General features: G+C 39.3%; 1 protein-coding gene across 1 annotated transcript in view; it reads right to left on the bottom strand.

Moving 5' to 3' along the window:
- Positions 1-349: 349 nt before the first annotated feature.
- ankrd27 (ankyrin repeat domain 27 (VPS9 domain)) overlaps positions 350-20,257 on the bottom strand; it is a 43,103-nt gene continuing 23,195 nt past the window's right edge. Inside the window, exons 10-28 of the mRNA XM_067590673.1 lie at positions 19,930-20,008; positions 17,688-17,820; positions 17,421-17,513; positions 16,432-16,553; positions 15,465-15,547; positions 15,194-15,309; positions 14,819-14,911; positions 13,816-14,013; positions 12,006-12,065; positions 11,193-11,309; positions 10,784-10,828; positions 10,550-10,666; positions 9,495-9,689; positions 7,469-7,588; positions 7,197-7,370; positions 6,455-6,548; positions 6,254-6,332; positions 6,103-6,166; positions 350-4,863 (exon numbers count right to left, since the gene is read on the bottom strand). Of these exons, the coding sequence (XP_067446774.1) occupies positions 4,294-4,863; positions 6,103-6,166; positions 6,254-6,332; positions 6,455-6,548; positions 7,197-7,370; positions 7,469-7,588; positions 9,495-9,689; positions 10,550-10,666; positions 10,784-10,828; positions 11,193-11,309; positions 12,006-12,065; positions 13,816-14,013; positions 14,819-14,911; positions 15,194-15,309; positions 15,465-15,547; positions 16,432-16,553; positions 17,421-17,513; positions 17,688-17,820; positions 19,930-20,008 (2,552 nt within the window). The 3' untranslated portion in view covers positions 350-4,293. The remainder of the gene's footprint in view (positions 4,864-6,102; positions 6,167-6,253; positions 6,333-6,454; positions 6,549-7,196; positions 7,371-7,468; positions 7,589-9,494; positions 9,690-10,549; positions 10,667-10,783; positions 10,829-11,192; positions 11,310-12,005; positions 12,066-13,815; positions 14,014-14,818; positions 14,912-15,193; positions 15,310-15,464; positions 15,548-16,431; positions 16,554-17,420; positions 17,514-17,687; positions 17,821-19,929; positions 20,009-20,257) is intronic.

Consider the following 20,257-nt stretch of genomic DNA (forward strand, 5'->3'; position numbering starts at 1 on the left):
CAAAGGGGGTAAAAATACTCTCTGAATCCACTGTACATGTGGTCAAACCCCTCGTAGTAAACTGTATTTTCCCCTTATATGAATCTGCAGATTGTCTTGATTTAGGATTTTGTTTATAAAATGTCATATATAATATTGAAAAGTATCCATTATAATTTCCCAAAGCTCAAGGTGTCGCTTCACCTTCATCTTGTTTTGTGCAACCAACAGTTCAAAGATATTCAGTTCATTATTATATAAAACAAAGAAAAGCAGCAAATCTTCACATTTCAAAAACCTGAACCAGAGAATCAACTTTAATGTATTTGAAGCTTCTTCCATAAAACACGACTGCTAAAAAAACACAGAATTTATCTTAATCATAAGTTTTATTATTGGTTATTTGGGTGTGAATTAAATAAGGCACATTCACATCATCTTTAAACATCCAAACCAGAAAATAAAAACAGTGGTACAAAAATAATTAAGACTTGACTTCTGATTGTGTTTGACATCCACGTTCAGCTTAAATTAAACACTGTGAAACACAAACACGCTGCTTTGCTGAAAACTGACGGTAGAGTCGGGATTTCTGGCAAAACTTCACCTACTTCCAAGGTCTCGAGAGGTCAAAAATCCAGCAACACATCACTATAAAGTTGTTCTTTATACTTAAAGTGTTGCTGGAGTTTTGACTTCTTAGAGCCAAAGACAGAAAGAGGAACTGCATCGACTGACGGTGGGAAACAAACGGTCAGTTAACAAAAAAACTGACAGAAACACAGAGAAACAGAAGGTCAGAGAGGTATCGAGGTCAGTTTACACCGAAGCTAAACTGAGCTTCATTCAGTCAAACGTGTACGATCAGTGAACTACAGCATGTGAAGTGAACAGTCACACTTATACTGCATCATGGTGTAATGTGTCAGTCTTAAGATTAAATATCTTCTAATGTTAAAGGACTGAACTGATGGTTTGACATGTTTTAATTAGCTCAGCACAACTGACTACTGTCCACTAATTAAACCATCAGATAAAAAGTGGTTAAAGATCATTTTAATATGCTGCGAAAATCAACTAGCAGAGACTTGAATCTTGCTTAAGATGGATAAAACCATCAATATCAAACCAAGAATTATGATTAACTTCCGATGCAGTTTTACATATTTCATAATAAGTCTGTTTTATGTTTGTTTTTGTTCTATGTGCTGCTGATGTTCAGGACACTGCAGCACAAAGGGTTTTTAATCTCTGTGATATCTCTGTATATAAATATATATGTGAAAATGTCTCCTAAACTCCATTAAAATGCAGCAATAAAGTAACTCTCACAAAGAAATAACAATAAAAGTGACTAAATTTTGACTGTGATGGATCATCTGTCTGCAAGGAGTTTCACATCTCTGCAAGTTGATTTCAATAGAAATGAACTCAAAGTAAAGTCTGTCTGGGAGGAAGGAAATCAATCTAAAAATCCGGTATGATTAGGAAAATAGTCAGCAGTGATGTGTATTTAAATGAGCAAACACATGAAACCAGCGATGTGACCCTTTCAGTTTCTCTACGTCTCTGGAGAAAACACATTCTAACCTTCAGGAGAAGCTGAAACTCTCTGAACACACGACACACTGCCATCAACAGGGCTCATAAATAAAATGAAATGATCCTAATAAAACAGTGAGTAGAGTAGTATGATGTTAAACGTGGGAGGGGGGGGAAGAAAGAGCAAACCCACCAACTGTAAACTCATGTTTAACACTGAAACTGAGCTGACGTCTAGTATTCAAGTAAAACAACAAACATCTTCTTCAGATGAAGTCTGGCGGTCAGATCAGAGCTACGGTCTAGTGGCTTAAAATAAAAAGAAAAAACATACCGCACAAACTAAAATAACATCATCCCTTTTTTTTTCTTTTTGTGGAGGCTAGAAGGAGAAGAAAGTGCTTCAAACTCAGGTGAGAGGAGGAAGAGGAGGAGGAGGAGGAGTTTAAGTCCTGGATTCTGTTAATATTACTGATAAAATCTGAGCTGGTAAAATCACAAGGAAATGCAGTTTTTTTAGAGTCTATCATTGCATCATCGGGACAGAGTATTGTAATATTTTCCTCTTATGTAGGAAGTTTTTAAAATATGTTTGGCGTGTTTTTTAGTTGTGTTACTACAGCGCAGGCGGCTGTTAAGCTTCAGCACATTTACAAAAAAAAATGTAAATACACAGGATGTCAATTAGGATGAAAAAGGCAGTTTTGATTGTTTTTCTGTGCGTCTATTAAGTTTAACTATAAAAAAGTATTATGCTGTTTTACAGGAAGGAAAGGTCATGGAAATTTCTGGGATCAAACTTTATAATTTTTTGGGTGTTTCTGTCCCGACGGATCACTCAAATCTAAGAATTTCAAATGATAGTTGTGTCATCGGCGTGCTCGAAGGGAATCTGAGGGATTTGTTGGAGCTATAACGTGACGTTTAAAGGAAATCAGGGAGCGACCGGTCCCTTTGAAGATTTACATGAAACAGAAAACTACATTTTAACGTTTCATTGTGACATTTAAAGGTCAGTACACCCAAATTACAAACATAGTTTCTCACTTACCTGCCATACAGAGACAGTAGTGTTGGTTTTATTTGTCCAGGTTTTGAGATATCTGTCTGTCTTTAATCTAATCTGTGTGCGGACATTTCTATCTTTATTCATTTGTCTTCAACCCAATACAATGGAGAAGAATTTAATCTGGTTTGTGGTGCTGACAGCAGTGAAAATGACATTTAAAAATATAAACAGCAATGTGGTTTACCAGAAACTATCTCTGTATAACCCACAGATGTCAGTTTCAGTGGTTTTCACTGGAAATACTTTCTACCAAAGAAACAGTCCCTGTGTATGAAAACAGCTGAGAGTGTGTTATGTGGTTTATACAGAGTAACAGGAAACATGAAAGTGTTTTAAATGTAATGTTTAAATTCTGTAATCAGCACTAACTAGACTGTATTCATTTATTTATTATTTATTGGGCCGGAGGCAGGAATCTATGTATGACACACGTCTACTCTATGCATGTTAAAGTAGCAGATTCTCCAGTTTATTGACCTTCATTGTCTAAATTTTAATATTTTATTGTACTGTGGTCATTTTTTTTTTATTTACTATTATCATTTTAGTTTTTGGCCTAATTTTACTTTTAATCTTGTTTTGTAAAAGCACTTCAGGCTGCATCAAATCCTGATATACTGCAGGTCATTTCATATCCAGATAACAATAAATATCACCATAAACATCACATTTTTCTGTAAGTTCAGTGAATAAACTGTTTATATAAAATGACCACATGGAAAAGTCAGACTTCTCATACTCGAACTACATCCATGCGACAGAAGCAGCGTCTCTTTTTGTCTACGAGCTCCTCGTTTTTAGTCTCGTCTGCGTCACGTTCGCTCTCCTCCATCATCTTTGTTTGTGTTGCCTTCATGCAAATTTCCTGCCTGCATCTAAGTAAACACACGACACACCCACGCAATACACCTCATCCAAACCACGAAAAATATTGCTGTAAAGAGTGTGATTTGCAATATAACGAAATTAACAATAGATCATAATATGAAACGATAAGGTGTTTTTCTATCGTCATGCGATATATATATCGTCATATTGCGCAGCCCTGTGTACAAATACAGTTATTATTATGAATTACCCAATAAAAAATAAGTTTCATTTTCACCTCTCCTTCTGTCCACACACACACACTTCTTAACTTTCTTTCTCTGACGTTCTTTCTTTCTTTCAAAGGAGTCGGTTACTGACATCTAAACATCAGTAAAGCATCGTTAAATGATTTTTTACATCCATGAGAGAAACGGTAGTGTAACGAAGCTCGGCAGCGCCTGACTGTGTGTCAATCTGAATCGGATATCGGACAGAAATACCTGGACAGACAAAACCAAAACTATCTCGAAGGCTAATTACCACTAGAGATACATGAGAGAATATGTGTTTTTGTAATTTGGGTGAACTCTTTAAAAAAAAAAAAAAAACTGTTTCAAAACTGTTGTTATTGTTCTTAGTTGGTTGAAGTCACTCTGTTGACTTTACGTCAGTGTGTATTTTCCACCAGGGGACAAACCTCCAGTGTGAGTCAGACTACTGCATCCTCAGTTGGAACAGCTGGTCCCACCTGATATAAAATGATGTGCTTTCTTTTTTCCTTTTGGCAAACATTTAGGTTTTGGTGTTTTTCTTTAAAGGGAAACCTAAACCTGCTCCTCCATCACATTCATGGCAGGTGTATAACTTCTCTTCTTCCTCACAACGTCTCCTTTTCAGTCTGCCTGATTCAACTCAGCTGTACTGGTGGTGTCTGGTGGTTGGTCAGCGTCTCTCTGATCGCCTTCGTCAGTGTGGATCGGGATGTTGAGGTCAGCCGGGCGGCTGAGATAAGAGTCTCTGTCCCCGCTGTCTGACTGCGTGGACGTGTCTTCGGTATGAGGCGGAGTCTGGTGGTCAGACGACTCCTCTAACTCTCCATTTAGAGGGCTCTGGCTGTCGGATGACTTGTCGGACTCCAGCGAAGCGGACTGATTGGTCGGGGTGAGTGAGGGCGGGGGCGGCGAGGTCTCGGTGCAACAGTCAGTGACATCGGCGGAGTGCGATTCATTGGTGTCATCATCTGTGTCTCTAAACAGCTGATCGCTCTCTTTTGGAGTGTGTTCAGTCGTGTTGGGGGTGTGTGTGCGCTCCGGACGCTCTGGCGCGTGTTCTCCAGAGTCCAGAGTGTGACAGCGACCCAGGGGCCGCTCCCTCAGCCGGGGCCCGGCGGCGGCGAGGCTTCCTGAGGGGCTGCTGACCTCCAACGTCTCCACTCGCCTCAACCTCCTCCTGTCTGGATTCACCTGCGAAGAAAAACGGAGGTTGTAATAAGAATAATACTATATATTTGGATAATACATAAAGATTTCTCAGACGTCTCAGACTTGACAAAGCTCCTACAGAGCCACAGGAGACACACAGTGCGTTTACAGGCACTTAAGTAATCCAGTTATAGTGGGTTTTCTCCATAAAGCTGATTTCTTAACTGTCATGTAAACAAGAAACCTGGTTTCTGTAATCGGGGTAGGGGGATTAGAGAAACCTGGTCCCCTTAGGTAGATTTCTCCTGGAGGACGCTGATTACTCATTTATACGCATAACCAGGTTTCTAATCAGCTTTATAAAAGTACAGATGTGCATAAAGACTGCAGACAGGGGAAGCGCAGCGCAGAGCAGCTGGATGAAAGAAAAGATCATTACAAGGAGAGATGCGTCTTCCTAATTAAAATAATTGAAATTAAATTCCAACTAAAACTGAAACTAAAACAAAGCAGCCTGTACAAGTCTAAATAAGTCAGTTTACACCACTGAACGTTTGATTTTTGTTAAATTCAGACACTTGAGAGGGGCTCAGCTTTCAAAATAAAGTTACTGCTGCATGTATACGCAGATTTACAGTAAACAGGTTACATCAGAACATCAGAATCACAAACAGGTTTATTGCCAAGAAGGTTCACACATACAAGGAATTTTCCTTGGTGTTGTGGTGCATAACAGTATAAAATATACACAAAAATAAAGGAAAATTTAATCCTAAGTAATATAAAAAGAGAAAGAAAGAAATTTACAAACTTGTTACAATCAAAAATATGTAAAATATATTCTAGGTGAGAGGAGATGCTACAAGTGAACGAGATGAAATGTACAACGTACATGCACACACGTTCTCGGATTACCTACGTAACCTGGTTTCTCTGAGTGATCTGGTTACTTAGCAACGCAGACAGAGGACACCATACAACGTTTTTCAGAGGCCATGACATGTGAACGTCATACAGATCTTCATGTGTAAAATAGTCGACGTTCCCCTTTAATCTCAGTACAAATTATACCGACAGGAAGTCATCAGTCATTATTCTAGAGGAATCCTGATGAACTGACCTGCTGGTGGCGCTACAGGAAAAGTCAGAGAATCACCAAAGTCAGTAGGATTCATCCTCTGAGGAACATCAATGTCTGTATAAAATTTAATCCCATAGTTGATGAAATATACACAAGTCTGGACCATCGTTGCTATTTCTAGATCCATGTTGCCAGCGTACCTGGTTGAGGTTTGGTGAACATCTGGGAGGAGGACCAGAGGAACCTTTCTTCATCTGCTGAATCCTGAATAAAAACAAAAACACAGTTAATTTGATTACTTAACCAAGAACAAGAAAGATTTATGTAGATTTTGGTTGACTGTAGCTGTACCTGTTGATGGATTGAGCCAGTTTCTGCCTCCTGCCGTTGGTGTGATCCTGCAGCCTCAGACGCTGGACGAACGAATGAGCTGCAGTGACAACAAGGGATCATATAAATTAATTACACTTCATCAAGTCCACAAAGGGGCCCTATTACTCCTAGCGGCTGACTCGACTAAACTAAACAGATGGTGTATTTGCAGTTTGTTACCCAGAGCTCCTTTGGGCACAGAGAGGAGTTTGATTGGTTCAGCATCGGGGGAAAGTCCTGACGCTTTCTGCAGAGCTCTCAGGATCTCAGTGTTCTGCAGAAGCAAACACAAACAAGTTAGTTAGTTAGTTAGTAAGTTTCCTGTAACCAAAAACAACATTTAAACATGTCAGTGAGATGTAAACACATATAAATATGTTCTTGCCGTTATCATTACTGGTAATAACATCATACTTGACAACAAATAACACATTTTTCTATTGTGCAACACAATGAACAGTATAAGTGTGGACGGTGGATGTCATGTGATAAAGATTTTAGGTTCGACTCAAACCCAAAACATTGGGTTTCCATGTTCAATATCTTCACTCTGATAAACATTTTTAGCCTCTTAAATGCCACAAACCTTACAAAAAAACAGTTTCAGATGAAATTACAGCATTATAATATAGATATTAGTTATAATACAGCATACAAGTATTAACAGGTTAGTAGAATCAGTGCGGTGAAGTCCAGGATTCAGTCACAGATATGATACGCTGCCTTTCTCTCCATCTTCTCAAACACCCTGAGATGTGGAGGATTATAACTTTTTAATTGTTTTTTATTATTTAATTGTTTGAGGGAACTGCTTTCAAAGACTTCTCAAGACCTGCAGATATTCTGCTGGTTATATACATATAATCATATATATACATATTCCAGAGCTTCACTGTCCCTGTAGTGTGTGTTTAACACTCGCCTTGCCACCCAGTTCGTAGGCGCAGTCCAGCGGCGTCCTCTGCCTCTTGTTCCTGACGCCGGCTGAGGCTCCGCCCCTCAGCAGCAGCTCCACCAGCGTCTGGTGTCCGCCTCGCACCGCCTCATGGAGCGCCGTGTTCCCCTGATGGTTCACTACGTTCACCAACGCGTTACTCTGCACACACAAAATCATGTTTTTATTAAAAAAATGATCTTCTAGAAACTACATCCTGTCTGCCGGATTCATGAGAGACTGTGTGTGTGTGTGTTTACCTGTAACAGGGTGGTGGCTGTCTCCAGGTTTCCACGGAGACAGGCGTGTATCAGAGGTGTGTTGCCGTAGTGATCCTTCTTATTGAGTTTGGCGTTGCACTCCAGCAGAAACCTCACCACCTAAAACACACACAGTCACTTCTTTATGTGAAGGATATTATGTGTTTTCACATATTTTATGACAAGCTGAGGTCATTGTTTTTTTAGCTTCTACCCAAAAACTGTTGAGTCAGATTGTTGTTGTTGATATGAAGTAAATTCAAAGTAAAACACAGTAAATATCATCTACGTTTTAAAAGATAAGAGCTGGTGTAATCCTATATTCTTCTTCTCATGAACACATTTCTATGAAAAGACCAAAACCAACAACACATCAGTCCATCTCTCAAAACTCTGAGCCCTTTGGTTCCTACTGAAGACAAAAACCTCTGAACAGATAAAAGCCTTTTGTCGTGGACTCTGATCCTTAAAATCTTTTCTCCTGTGCTGCTGACTTCTTGCCAGCAGGTGTTGCTGTTAAACCTCCTCACAAACATGAAGCAGACTTGCTGACTGTAGAGAAATGACCAGCAGTGTGGTTGACCCACTTCTACATCACACTCTCCCGTAATCTTTTTTAATTTTTATCACTAACATGACACAATAGTGTAACACAGCAGTGTTTAATTACAGCTGTCACCTCAGCGCTGACTCTGCTGTCATCCAGGAACCATTGTCTACAGATTAGTATCAGATTTAGATTAGATGTCTCTGATATAACAGATTTACTTTCCTATACTGTTTACACTGAGGCAGATATGTCTTTAATATGTCTGGTTATATGAGGATATTCAGGGCAATGATGCAAACTAATAAGTAGAACTGATTTATTCAATATTCAATTTTTACATCACTTAAGCATCAATGTGATAAAGTGCTTTAATTTCCTGGATAAGTTAAAATCAAACATTCCTGTCTAATTTTTTTTTATCCAAACAGTTTCTCAATAGAAAACGTACAACATCACAATATGTGTCAACATTGTGATATGAAATATATAATCAATAGTTTGATCCATATCTTCTCTTACAACAGTTTAATATTCAAAATGAACAGACGTCTCAATAAAGTCACTGGCCCATCAAAATCATTTCCTCTCTGCTACCGAACACACATCAGTGTCTGCATTCAATGTGTAAAGTCTATAAATTACATAGAAAGCTGCAAAAGTGCAGTTTCTATAGCATGAATACTATTTATTGCTAAAAAAATCACACTATGCAAAGCTTCACCTTTACGTATATAGGATATATTCTCATATGTTATATCATGTGTATATTATATATATATATATATATATATATATATAAAGTGGTAACACTTTACTTGCCCCCTATTTAGCATATATAATCAGTATATAAACATATAATAAATGCTTTATAACACACTATAATGTAGTTATTAGCAGATATACTTATTTATAATATAATATTATAATTATATGATTGCAGGCACTAATATGAGGAGGCTGCTGTATAAACAGAAAATCAACGACAATATGGTAAAACACATGATATAACATATGAGAAGTTATAATTGTTGACAAATAGTGAACATTAATAAACACTTAAAATGTCCTGTTTATAACTTCTTATAGTGTAAAAAAACAATGAATTAACTCTTTATATACTGCTTATATATACAGTCCAGACGTTTGACTGGTGCTGTGTATGTAAATGCTAATTAAGGGTTCTTAAAGGAAAAGTATCATCATTAAAGTTACACTGCAGCTGTCAGTGATGATGAAATGATGGTGATTCCTAAGTGTCTATTAAGTGTTTATTATCATGAATGACTGAATTACAATAAGATCAACAGTCACAGATGACATGTAGGCAAAAAGACCATTTTTATTCCATTAACAGCAATAACTTGACCATAAACACAATAAAACCTTCTTCATCAGAGTATCAGAGTGTTGCTGCTCTGTATGATCAATTAATACATTAAATAATTTGTACCACTACCCATCCTGCTTTGCTCCTACCTGGACGTGGCTGTTCTGGCTAGCCAGGTGAAGCGGCGTTGCGTTCTGGTTGGTGCGGGCGTTGACGTTGGCTCCGTGGCGGATCAGCAGGGCGACCAGCGCCGAGTGGCCGTGCAGGGCAGCGACGTGGAGCGGCGTGAAACCGTCGGCGTTACAGCTGTTAACGCCGAGAGCTCCGGCCTGCAGGACGGACAGCTGCAGGACACACGGAGGATGAGAGAGAGCAACGTTTTTACTGAAATCCTCTTTTTGATTCAGCCTGACGCTTGACACCATTTTTCCATCAGCTCTTTGGTTGTCGCTTATATCCTTACAAGATTTTTTGAAGTTTGAGTCTTGATCAGCAAATCCTTGACAAGCTATACTGATGAAAGTTTTATCTTGACACCCAGTGCAGCAAAGTGGCTCATTAATTTTTAATAGTTTTTGGACAACAGAGGTCTACGGCACAGAGGAATAAAATATATCAGGCTTCGGATGCACACACAATACTTGTTAGTAGATCATTTTCACTGTTGGTTTGAGTAATATATAGAAAACAACCCACAGAACAACCTTAGCAATGACGATTAGAGAACGGACATCCATTTGTGGGCGTGTGTGAAACAATCTGACGATGAGGAAGTAGAGATAACAAATGGAGCAGTCAGGGCAGACTGAAGCCCTGACTCTTGACTTGAAGGCAGCGGTTTTACACACGTTCACCTCAAGTTTTAGAACTTTTAGCATGTTTAACATCCGACATCATACAGAATATAAAAAAACATGATATGTCTCCTTATGAAAAAAGGCTCCAAGACTTTAAATGTGTAAATTCTGGAGAAAGTGTTGACTTTCATCTATGGTAGCTTAACATTGTTTTGGGAAAAAGGCAAAGTGGAGCATCTGACACGAGTCTAAATTAATCAACACAGCAGATCAACACGGAGGAAGTGAAATAAAGACCTGTTATAATTATATATATATATATATATATATATATATATATAAAATTTTATATATATATATAATTACTTCCACCTCAGTTTAGGTTTAGTTTCTGTCACATTTCAGACCTTCTGAGTGGGAGCGCAGTTGGGACACTGACACAGCGGGTGGCAGAGCAGAGCCTCAGACCTAATATCTCCTTCGTCCTCCTCGTCCTCATCCATCCACTCCAACAGGTAACGCACCTGAAACACACACACACACACACACACACACACACACACACAGATAAAAACAGCACTGATTAACGAATCACGTTCTCCTCCTCAGGATGCTCAGACAGAGAAAATGTTTGTTCTCACCATCTCAACATCACCGTCTGCAACGGCACGCAGCAGCTTCTCCACCTGTCAATCACACAAACACGGACAGCGTCAGTCGCCATGGAAACAGCATCAGCCTATTGATTCTAAAGCTTCTTTTTCTGTAGTTTAATGAAATGTGTCTGCGTTAAAACCACAGAAGAACGGAGGGACAGACCACACATGGAGCTCAGTACTACTACTACTACTGCTACTACTACTACTACTACTGCTACTACTACTACTACTACTGCTACTACTACTACTAAACTAAACTGCTCTTCTAGTTTCTGATATGCAGTTGTATTTGTATTCAGTTGGTTTTGAGGTGAGAAGGTTAGAAAGGTTAATATAAAGTGTTTCCTGTACTATCAGCTTGTTGTTCTCGGTGTGTTTTGCGGTCGGTTACCTCTCTGTGTCGGACCCGTTCTCCCTCCGGTTTGGCCTCGGAGCCTAGAGAGGAGGTGCTGGAGATGGAGGAGCGACGGCTGCTGCAGTCTGAGGCCTGAGGGGAGCGACTGGGAGACTGAGAGGAGGAGGAGGAGTATGAGGAGGAGGAGGAGGGAGAGAGAGGGAAGAAAAAAAATGTATTTTTCCATTTTAGCTTTTTAGAGACACAAAACTCAAAATCATTAAATAAAAAAACATTTTTCACATGCAGAGTTTTTTGCATAAATGCTAGACATCCAAAAACTGCAGTACTGTTCATACTGAGCGACACACAGTCGTAGATCTGAATTAAACTAGTGGGAAATAACATTACTGGAGTAAAAACCTGATCTTGCACCTTGTTTCCATAAAAATAGACGTTTCTTTCACTTTATATGCTGCTCTGTTGCATCAGATTATAACATTTTCTATCGGATTATTTAGAAAAACATAAAACCAAGAAGCATCTCTTTCATCATGACTGGCTGGTTCGACATAAAAACACTTGAAATTTTGTGGTGGAAGTCAGGAAATAGCTGAACACACCGAAGAAGAAGTTGTATTAGAAGAAAACTTTAGTATCTCCAAGGAGAATTTAGTTTTTAACTACTAAAAATGGTCATTAATTTATATTCTGAATGCTGTGATTTAACTCTTTATTTAGCACCTGTTGATCATTTTAGGGACAAACGTCTTTGTATCTGAGGTCTGGAGTCTGTGACCTCTGACCTCTGACTCTGACAGGTTGCTTGATGGTCTCTCTGATAAAGACATGACAGTAGATCAGACTCACATCGACTCCGCTGCCTGTGCGCTGACGGCCGTTCTGAGTCGACTGCAACAACATGAGGATCTACAGGAAAAAAAACAAAAACACATGTATGAACAGTATATAAACAGTTTATGTGCCTGACACCAAAAAGAACATATTTTCAGGCAGGAGGCTGCTGGAGGAGAGAAGATGTTTCAGCATCTGTTACAATCATTCCAGCTGATCTGAGGTCAGATCCGGACCATCCTGGTCTGTGCAGGGATGAATCCTGCGTAAGAGGATCAGGCAGCTCTGTTCCCACGACTGCTCCGACACTTTCTGTTCCTGGAAACAACAGCAGCTTATCAGATTAACTACAGAGCTCTGAAACATGAAAACAATGTCGGTTGAGACGGAGCAGACGTCGCTTTGATTTCTGTTTTTTTTTCTTTAATGTCGCTCAGTTCCCACATTTTACAAACTTTACTGCTCATGATGAGACGCAGCAAACAGCTTCAAAGACTGACGGTGACAGTATGAGAGTCCGACTGCTGCACTGCTGGAAAGCTGCAACAACAAAGTGATTAATCCAAGTCTGAGACTGCAGGCCTCCACTCAGACAAAGCTTGGAAAAAGGCGCCTCTCACCCCCCCTTAGTTTACTGGCTTACTCGATTCCTGGATGCCTTTGGGATCATGATTATGTTATTTGATATCATCAACAGTTGAGCCGAGATATTGCTGTTAGACTTCAGACTACATCAAATACATTTATTAGTTTCTAACTCTGAGAAAGTGGTAAAACCAGTAAAATTCCTCCTCTAGAATTGCTCTTCTATGTGATTTCCTTTTGATTAATGTAATATTTTTTCACTTCAATTCACTGAGGCTTCCCTGAAACTGTTTAGACCCCCCCGGAGAGGCCGAGCTCCCACTATGAAAACATCTGGATTCATCTATTTGTTGATTGAAAAAAAAAAAAAATACAGAAAGTTTTTGTTTTTTTAAGCAGAAACTGTCATCATGTTCTGCTTTTCTCTGTTTTATATCCTTTTAAACTGAAAACAAGACTTAATTACTTCACTGTTTTTTGACATTTAATAGTCCAAATGATTCAGTGATTAATTGAGAAAATAATCTACAGATTCATTTAAGTAAATATGCCAAAAATGAGCTGATTTTAGCTTCTAAAATTTAAGGATTTAATGCTTTTCTTTGTCATATTTGACAGTTAACTGACTTTCTAATGCACCTAATACGCTGGTTGCCGGTGCTCCGGTTGGATCCACACGGAGAGCCGGGGCTAACGTTAGCTGAAAGGCTAACGGAGCTTTAACCACAGCATGAGTGGAGGGAAGCACAGCCAGCTAGCCTCCGCTAGAAGAAGCAGCTGGTCTGACGGGCAGCTGAGTGAAGTGCAGCCTGCGGAGGAAGGACCGGGACCGTCAGAGTGAAACAGTCCATGGAGGGAAGCATAGTTATGCGGCGGAGGAGAAGGCGACAAATCGGCCTCTCATAATCGACAGAAAATGTTCATTTCGGGCCGATGCCGATATTTCATTTTAGAGCTTATATCGGCCGATGACGTGCCGATAATATCGTGCATCCCTAGTAATAAATTCATCTGTAAATATAAAGATATTTCTCCTTTATGTTCATTTTGTAAATCTGAAATAGAATCAATATTATGTTGTTTTAACTGCTGCTACTCCAAAATGATGCTGTGCTAAATTTATTTTGAGCTTGCCGTTTCTAAGAGCAGCATCCTGAAGTTTGAAAAGTTCAGTATATTCAGGGACAAACTTCTGAATCCTACGGAGTATTATGGTCTGTCGTGTGTGCGTTTCGCTCACCTTGGAGTTGAGCGCACACTGCAGAGGAGAGTCTTTGTTCTTGTTGACGATGTCGGTGCTCGCTCCGTTCTCCAGCAGCACCTGGATGATTCCCTCGTAGCCCCAGCGAGCCGCCATGTGCAACGCCGTGTCGCCTTTATCGTTCTGCAGGTCCAGGCGGCACGTTTGGAGGTCGTAGTAAACCAAAGCCTTCACACACTGACGCACCATCACACACACACACACACACAAACACACACACACACACACACAGCACGACCGCCATCAGCACAACATCTTCTTACCAGAAAACATCTGGAGAGATGAACTGACCCCGAGGCTCACAGCTCAGTTAATTTAATTATTGATTGACATATTGATTATATGTAGAATCTTTGGTGTATAGAATTTCAATAATAATGACATCTCGAGTAGCAATGATTAGTTGATTAACTGATCATTTGAAAATTAATCATCAACTATTTTAAGTCATTTTTCAAATAAAAAATTAAACATTAAACTTCTTAAATCTGAAAATTTGCTGCCTTCATTATAGTTAATTGAATATTTTTGGGGTTGGGACTGTTGGCAAATGATTAATTGATTAGATGAAAAAATAATTGGCAGATTAATTGATTATGAAAATGAATCTTAGTTACAGCATCAATCTCATCAGATCCAGAACGACGTTAAAAACAGTTAAAACCCCAAAGATACTTCATTTTAAGATGATGTGAAAAAGAGAAAAAGCAGGAAATCCTCTCATTTGAAAATCTGCAAATATTTGTAATATTTTAACAACTAATCTCTTAATCAAATAGTACAACTGATCAATAAAATCTCTATTTGTTGATTAATCCAAATTGGTTCCAAATCTGGGGGTCACCTTTTCTTTTATCTTTGGTTCTTTTTTGTGAAATATTTTAAGTCTTCAGACCTCTAGAAACTGATTCAACTACTAATAAATTAACTAAATTCTTCTCTATTCTGACACAGTGATAATAACAAAGAGAGTTTGACTCACGTCTTCGTGTCCGTACATGCAGGCGAGGTGCAGCGGTGTGTTGCCGTTGTTGTCCTGAGCGTCCGTGTTTGCTTTGTAGTGCAGCAGCAGCAGCTAAAAGGACAGAAACACACAATTAATACATAAATATTCAAGTTTTACTCATGTTATTGTTGTATTATCTAGTATTATAGCCTTCAGTTTATCTTTGTCTTAATTAACCTGAACATTTATTCATTTTTCTGAACTTCTTCTATGTTTTATAACTCGGTTTTAAATGATTTTTCTGTACATACAGGTTATTTTCATAATTCTTTCGTATACACACACTGACAAATGTTGTGCTGTACGAGTGTGTGTGTGTGTGCGTGTGTGTGTGAGGAGTGTGTCGTTCACCGTGACTCCCTGGTATCCCTTTTGGCAGGCCAGGTGTAGTGGTGTGAGGGCGTGGTAGTCTGTGGCGTTGACCGGTGCTCCTTTACACACCAGCAGGTCAATCAGCTGGGCCTGACCTGAAACACACACACACACACACACACACACACACACACACACACACACACACACACACACAGGTTGGTCTATCATTTCTACATCTATAAATAGAGATCCTATCGTTAAAGCAGCTCATGTTTTATCCCTCTGTGTGTTTATAGCAGCTGCTCACCACAGATAGCGGCAACGTGCAGCGGTGTGTAACCTCTGTCGTCTCTGGAGAACGGTGTGACGATGGACGGGTCGTTCAACCGTCTGAAACAGGAAAATAAAACGACAACCAAAGTCACTTTACAGCTGTAAGTGACGGCTCAGCAGGTAAATTAAAGATGGAAACCCCCCACTGAGACTCAAAATACTACAAAAGAAAACCCAAAAAGAGGAAACTTCACAGCTGATCTCAGTTACAGAAAATGAGCCCTCAGGGGGGATTTATTAACAAGAAACGAATGATCTGTCTTTGTAAAGGTTTTGAGAAAACGTTGTAAAATCACACCCTCGTCACAGTTTTCTCAGCGTGATGTCGAATATTTGACTCGTCCCCTGTGAGTCTGTGTAGATGATTATTAGCTTATATTAGTATCAGCTTCAGATCAACTTTTAAATACATTTCTGCCGATACAAGGACTGATGAAAAGTGAATACAGCACTTCCATTCTAAGGTCATTATGAAGGGATCTTCTAATGGTCAGTATGAACAGGAGGAATGATTACAGCAAGAAAAACAGGTTTCACTGTTCATTTGGGCTCCTGATTATTGTTTTAAGACAGACTTTATAAACTAAATACCCTGCATGTGTGTGTGTGTGTGTGGGTAGTATGTTCAAGTGGGAAGTGAAAGAGCAAAAAGTTTTTTGTTCCTGATTCACAGCTCTGATGCAACAGAAAATGGAGAAAAAGGGGAAATGATGTGGAGTAGAAAAATGAGCAGAAAAGAAAATAGAAGCCAGAAGGTTTCCTGGAAAAAAAGATTCTGCAAAATGTTTCTCATTTCCTCTAAAACACACAAACATGATAAACTCGAGTGTCGAAGCAGCTTCATTAGTGCGCTGTATTTCTCATGTACCCTAGTGTGTGCCGTGTATACCCCTGTGTGTGTGTGTGTGTGTGTACATATATGTGTGTGTGTGTGTGCTGACCCAGACAGCTGGAGGTCACAGAGGTCACAGGAGCAGAGGGGATGACACATCTTAACGTCCTCGTCGCTCTCTCCTTCACTCAGCAGACGTTCGACCTCCACCTCGTTTCCATTCGCTATGTGCTGTAACACACGCACACACACACACACACACAAACACACACCTCTTTTAAACACAGTGAAATACATTTTCCACCTTCTAATCCAGTGTCTCTGTGCTAATTATCAATCAAAAAAAATCATTTTTGAATATTTTTATATCAAAATTTCTCACTTTTCTTTTCTCATGAGATGTTAAATAGTTTTGATTACTCATCTTTTAACTTGGGAGTGATTATGTTAAGTAGCTGACCCCGCCCATCATATGACTTGACTTTTAGCTGTGGGGTTGGGGGGGCAGTTTCAGTTTCATATGTTTACTGAAATCTCTGTAAATATCCTCCTCTCACTGTCCAGCTGCCAAAATCCTGATGGTTTAAGAGTTTTTCTGCTCTGTGTTTGGCCTCACGTTGGCCTGTCATCCTGTTGGAAGCTGTTGGGGCTGCCTGCAGACACTACTCAGGGCTTAAAAAAGTCCTGCAACTCCTTTGCAATTTTTGAATAAAACAATAATTCATAATCTTTTATTTGTAGATAATTCTCCTAAAAAGATGTTGGAACTGATCATCAGTCAAAGATAATGCAGTAAAAGACTGATCTCTTTGCAGTAAAGATGGAGATGAAACATTATTTATGGCGTTAATTAATGATATTTGAAATGGTTAGTTTTTTGTATAACGTCATAACATTATTTAATCATGAAGTATTTGATCTTTATCAAGGAAGTTCTAGGTGATTCATTGTTGTGGATCTGATCTAAATTACAGGACCAGCGAATTTGCTGAAAAACAGTAAGTAACTGCAGCTGTAATATTAACCAGGAGTTAACTGTCTGGTAAAAACTGTGAAAGTGTTCGGTGGATGTTGGTGGTTCAGTTTCCTGCAGCTCACCTCAAACAGACAGTGGATGGGCGTAGCGGTGCTCTGAGTCAGCAGACTCATCCTCTCTTTGAACAACGCCTTGTCGTTCAGCTCACCTGAGCCCTGAGGGGACAAAAGAAGAAAACACGGAGGACGTTCAGTACCATCAAACACTCCCGAGCTGAGATGCAACACCGTGATGACATAATAATAGTCCTATTTGTGTGTGTGTGTGTGTATGTGTGTGTGTGTGTGTGTGTGTGTGTGTGTGTGTGTGTGTGTGTGTGTGTGACCCACGGAGTGCGTGTCCTGCAGCTTCCCCAGGTTGATGTACTCCACTGCAGCCTCAAACGTGCTCAGACAGTAGCTGAGCTCATCTTTACTGGAGTGGCTGAAGCAGAAGTTTCTGATGTAGCTCAGGTTGGCCATCCTGACGACAAACAACAAAAACCTTTAAACACATTCAACCATGGACCAGTCACACAGGCCTGTATAACTGATAGATGAAACTATTCTCTAAGAACTGTATCCAATAGCAAATGTCATTTTTCTCCATTAGTAGGTGAGGAACAACAGAATTAAAGCAACTTATACTAATAGAAATTTGGCAAAAATGACTCATATATGAAAATGTTCACTCTGTGTTGCACTGACAGACTACAGATGTAATAATAGATTTGTGAAAAATAACAAAAGCAGCTTTCTAAACTAACTACATACACAGATAAACAACAACAACAACAACTCCTCCATCCAGACGACTGGATGTGCAGGATGATGTTTGTTCTCTGCTAATTCTACTAACAGGCTCCCGTCAAGATGTTAAACAACATTCAGCCGATTAATTAAATCTCGCTCTAATCTGTCAGATTAACGGCACACTCAAGACTCGTGTTGCTGATCATGAGATTTGATTCATCATCATCATCATCATGTTTAATATCGTCCGACAGCAACGATTAGTTGATTAAGCCGACATCAGCAGTTCTCTGCTCCACACGGCAGCAACAGTTTGAATTATCGGATTTGTTTGTCAGATAATTCATATTTAAACCTGCGTTAACTGATGTTTTGTCAGCTCGTTAACTCATTAGCTCGTTAACTAAACTTTTGAATGCAAAAGCAGAAACTTTCATGTCAAAATACTTTTGTTTATACTCGTGTTTCTTGTCGCAATTAATATGAACTCTAGTTAGTTTCAGAAGATTAATTCCATCTGAATATTTCTGCTCCTAGCGGACACATTAACACACTCCGCTCCGAATTTTTTTTTCTTTGAATACTGTTTTTTCACCCTGAATAAATTCTAAATGTCACAGCTACCTGATATCATAAACCTTTAGTGGAAATAGCTCAGTCTGATAAATAACTACAACTATTCCATATTGAAGACGTTTCTCCCCAAACTGTATATTTTTAAAAGAGTTTGTATCCACGTTTCCCTCCTGAACATCCTTCCTCTCATCTCATTTGGACTTCCTATAATTCCCCTTATTGACAGTTATAAAATGGTCTTTGCTGTCAAACATCACCGGTGTCTCAAATCCACATTACACACTGATACTAAGCAGGTTTCCAGTCTGTAGTGTGTTCATACTGGAAAAAAAAAACAAATTAAATATACTCAAACCAGCTAAAAAAAAAAGCCTTCATTTTTAAGTGTGCTTTGAATGGACACTATTCTTTCCCACAATGCAATGCACAAAGGAAATAGAGGAGCTATTCACGGCTGGGCAACATTTAAAAGGAAGAGTGGATGGTGGTGAGACGGATCAGAAACGAGCTTCGTGTGGTCTTGTTGTTGTGAGCTTTAACTTTAGGTGGTTCTCTGAGGTCGAGGTGATATTTCCTTTGCACAACAATGCAAACAACGGTGCAAAGTTTCCTGCTGATACAAAATGATGCAGTATGATGATTTCTTGTCTAAATGCAAAAACTGTACACTGTTAAGATTAGTATATAACATATGGCTTCAACTAACGATTATTTTCACTATGCTGATTTTTGTTGCTTAATCGATTGTCTTGAAAATGTCTGTTGTTCTAATTTCTTTAAGACATTTGAAAGTGACTTCTTTAAATGTCTTGTTTTGTCTAAAACTCAAAGATATTCACTTTACTATCATGTAAGATGAGGAAAAGCACCAAATACTCAAATTTAAGAACCTGAAACCATGAAATATTTGGCTTTTTTGATAAAAACGGTTAAACGATTATCAAAATAGTTGCAAATTTATCACCTTTCAATAGACTAATTGACTAATCATTTCAGTAATTATATCATTGGTAATCATAATATAGTGCACACTGTATACAACATTTAGTAGGATGTAAAGAATTGGTATCAGAATATTATCTTGGCTGAAAGTGAACGTAGAAGCACGATTAACAGCTCAAACTGCACGACAGACGACAAGGAGACAGTCTTGTTTTTAGATGACGCTCCTGGAAGTTCTCCTTAAATGACTTTCAGCATCTGTGTTTTCAGCCCCACGAGCCATAAGGTCAAAGGTCAAGAGTGAATCTCCCTCCGTGCTCACCAGTTGGGGATTTCCGTCTTCACCAGCAGATAGAGGATGACGGAGAGCAGGTCGTCCGCGCACACGGCCTCTATACTGACTGCAGGGGGAGAAGACACACACACACACACACACACACACACACACACACACACACTGTTAGGTGAACACAAACAAAGAAAACCACAAATATGACACACTGCTCAGTTCATCCTGCCGTGTCATCCTGACGCTGCGGGACACACTGCCCCCTCTGTCCCGACCCAAATGAATAAATTGACCGCTTGACAAACATTTATTATAAACGGATCGTACCACTCCGCGGACTAACAGCGGGGTTTTTTTTGTG

This window comes from Thunnus thynnus, chromosome 5 (genome assembly GCF_963924715.1).
Source record: "Thunnus thynnus chromosome 5, fThuThy2.1, whole genome shotgun sequence".
Classification (NCBI taxonomy): domain Eukaryota; kingdom Metazoa; phylum Chordata; class Actinopteri; order Scombriformes; family Scombridae; genus Thunnus; species Thunnus thynnus.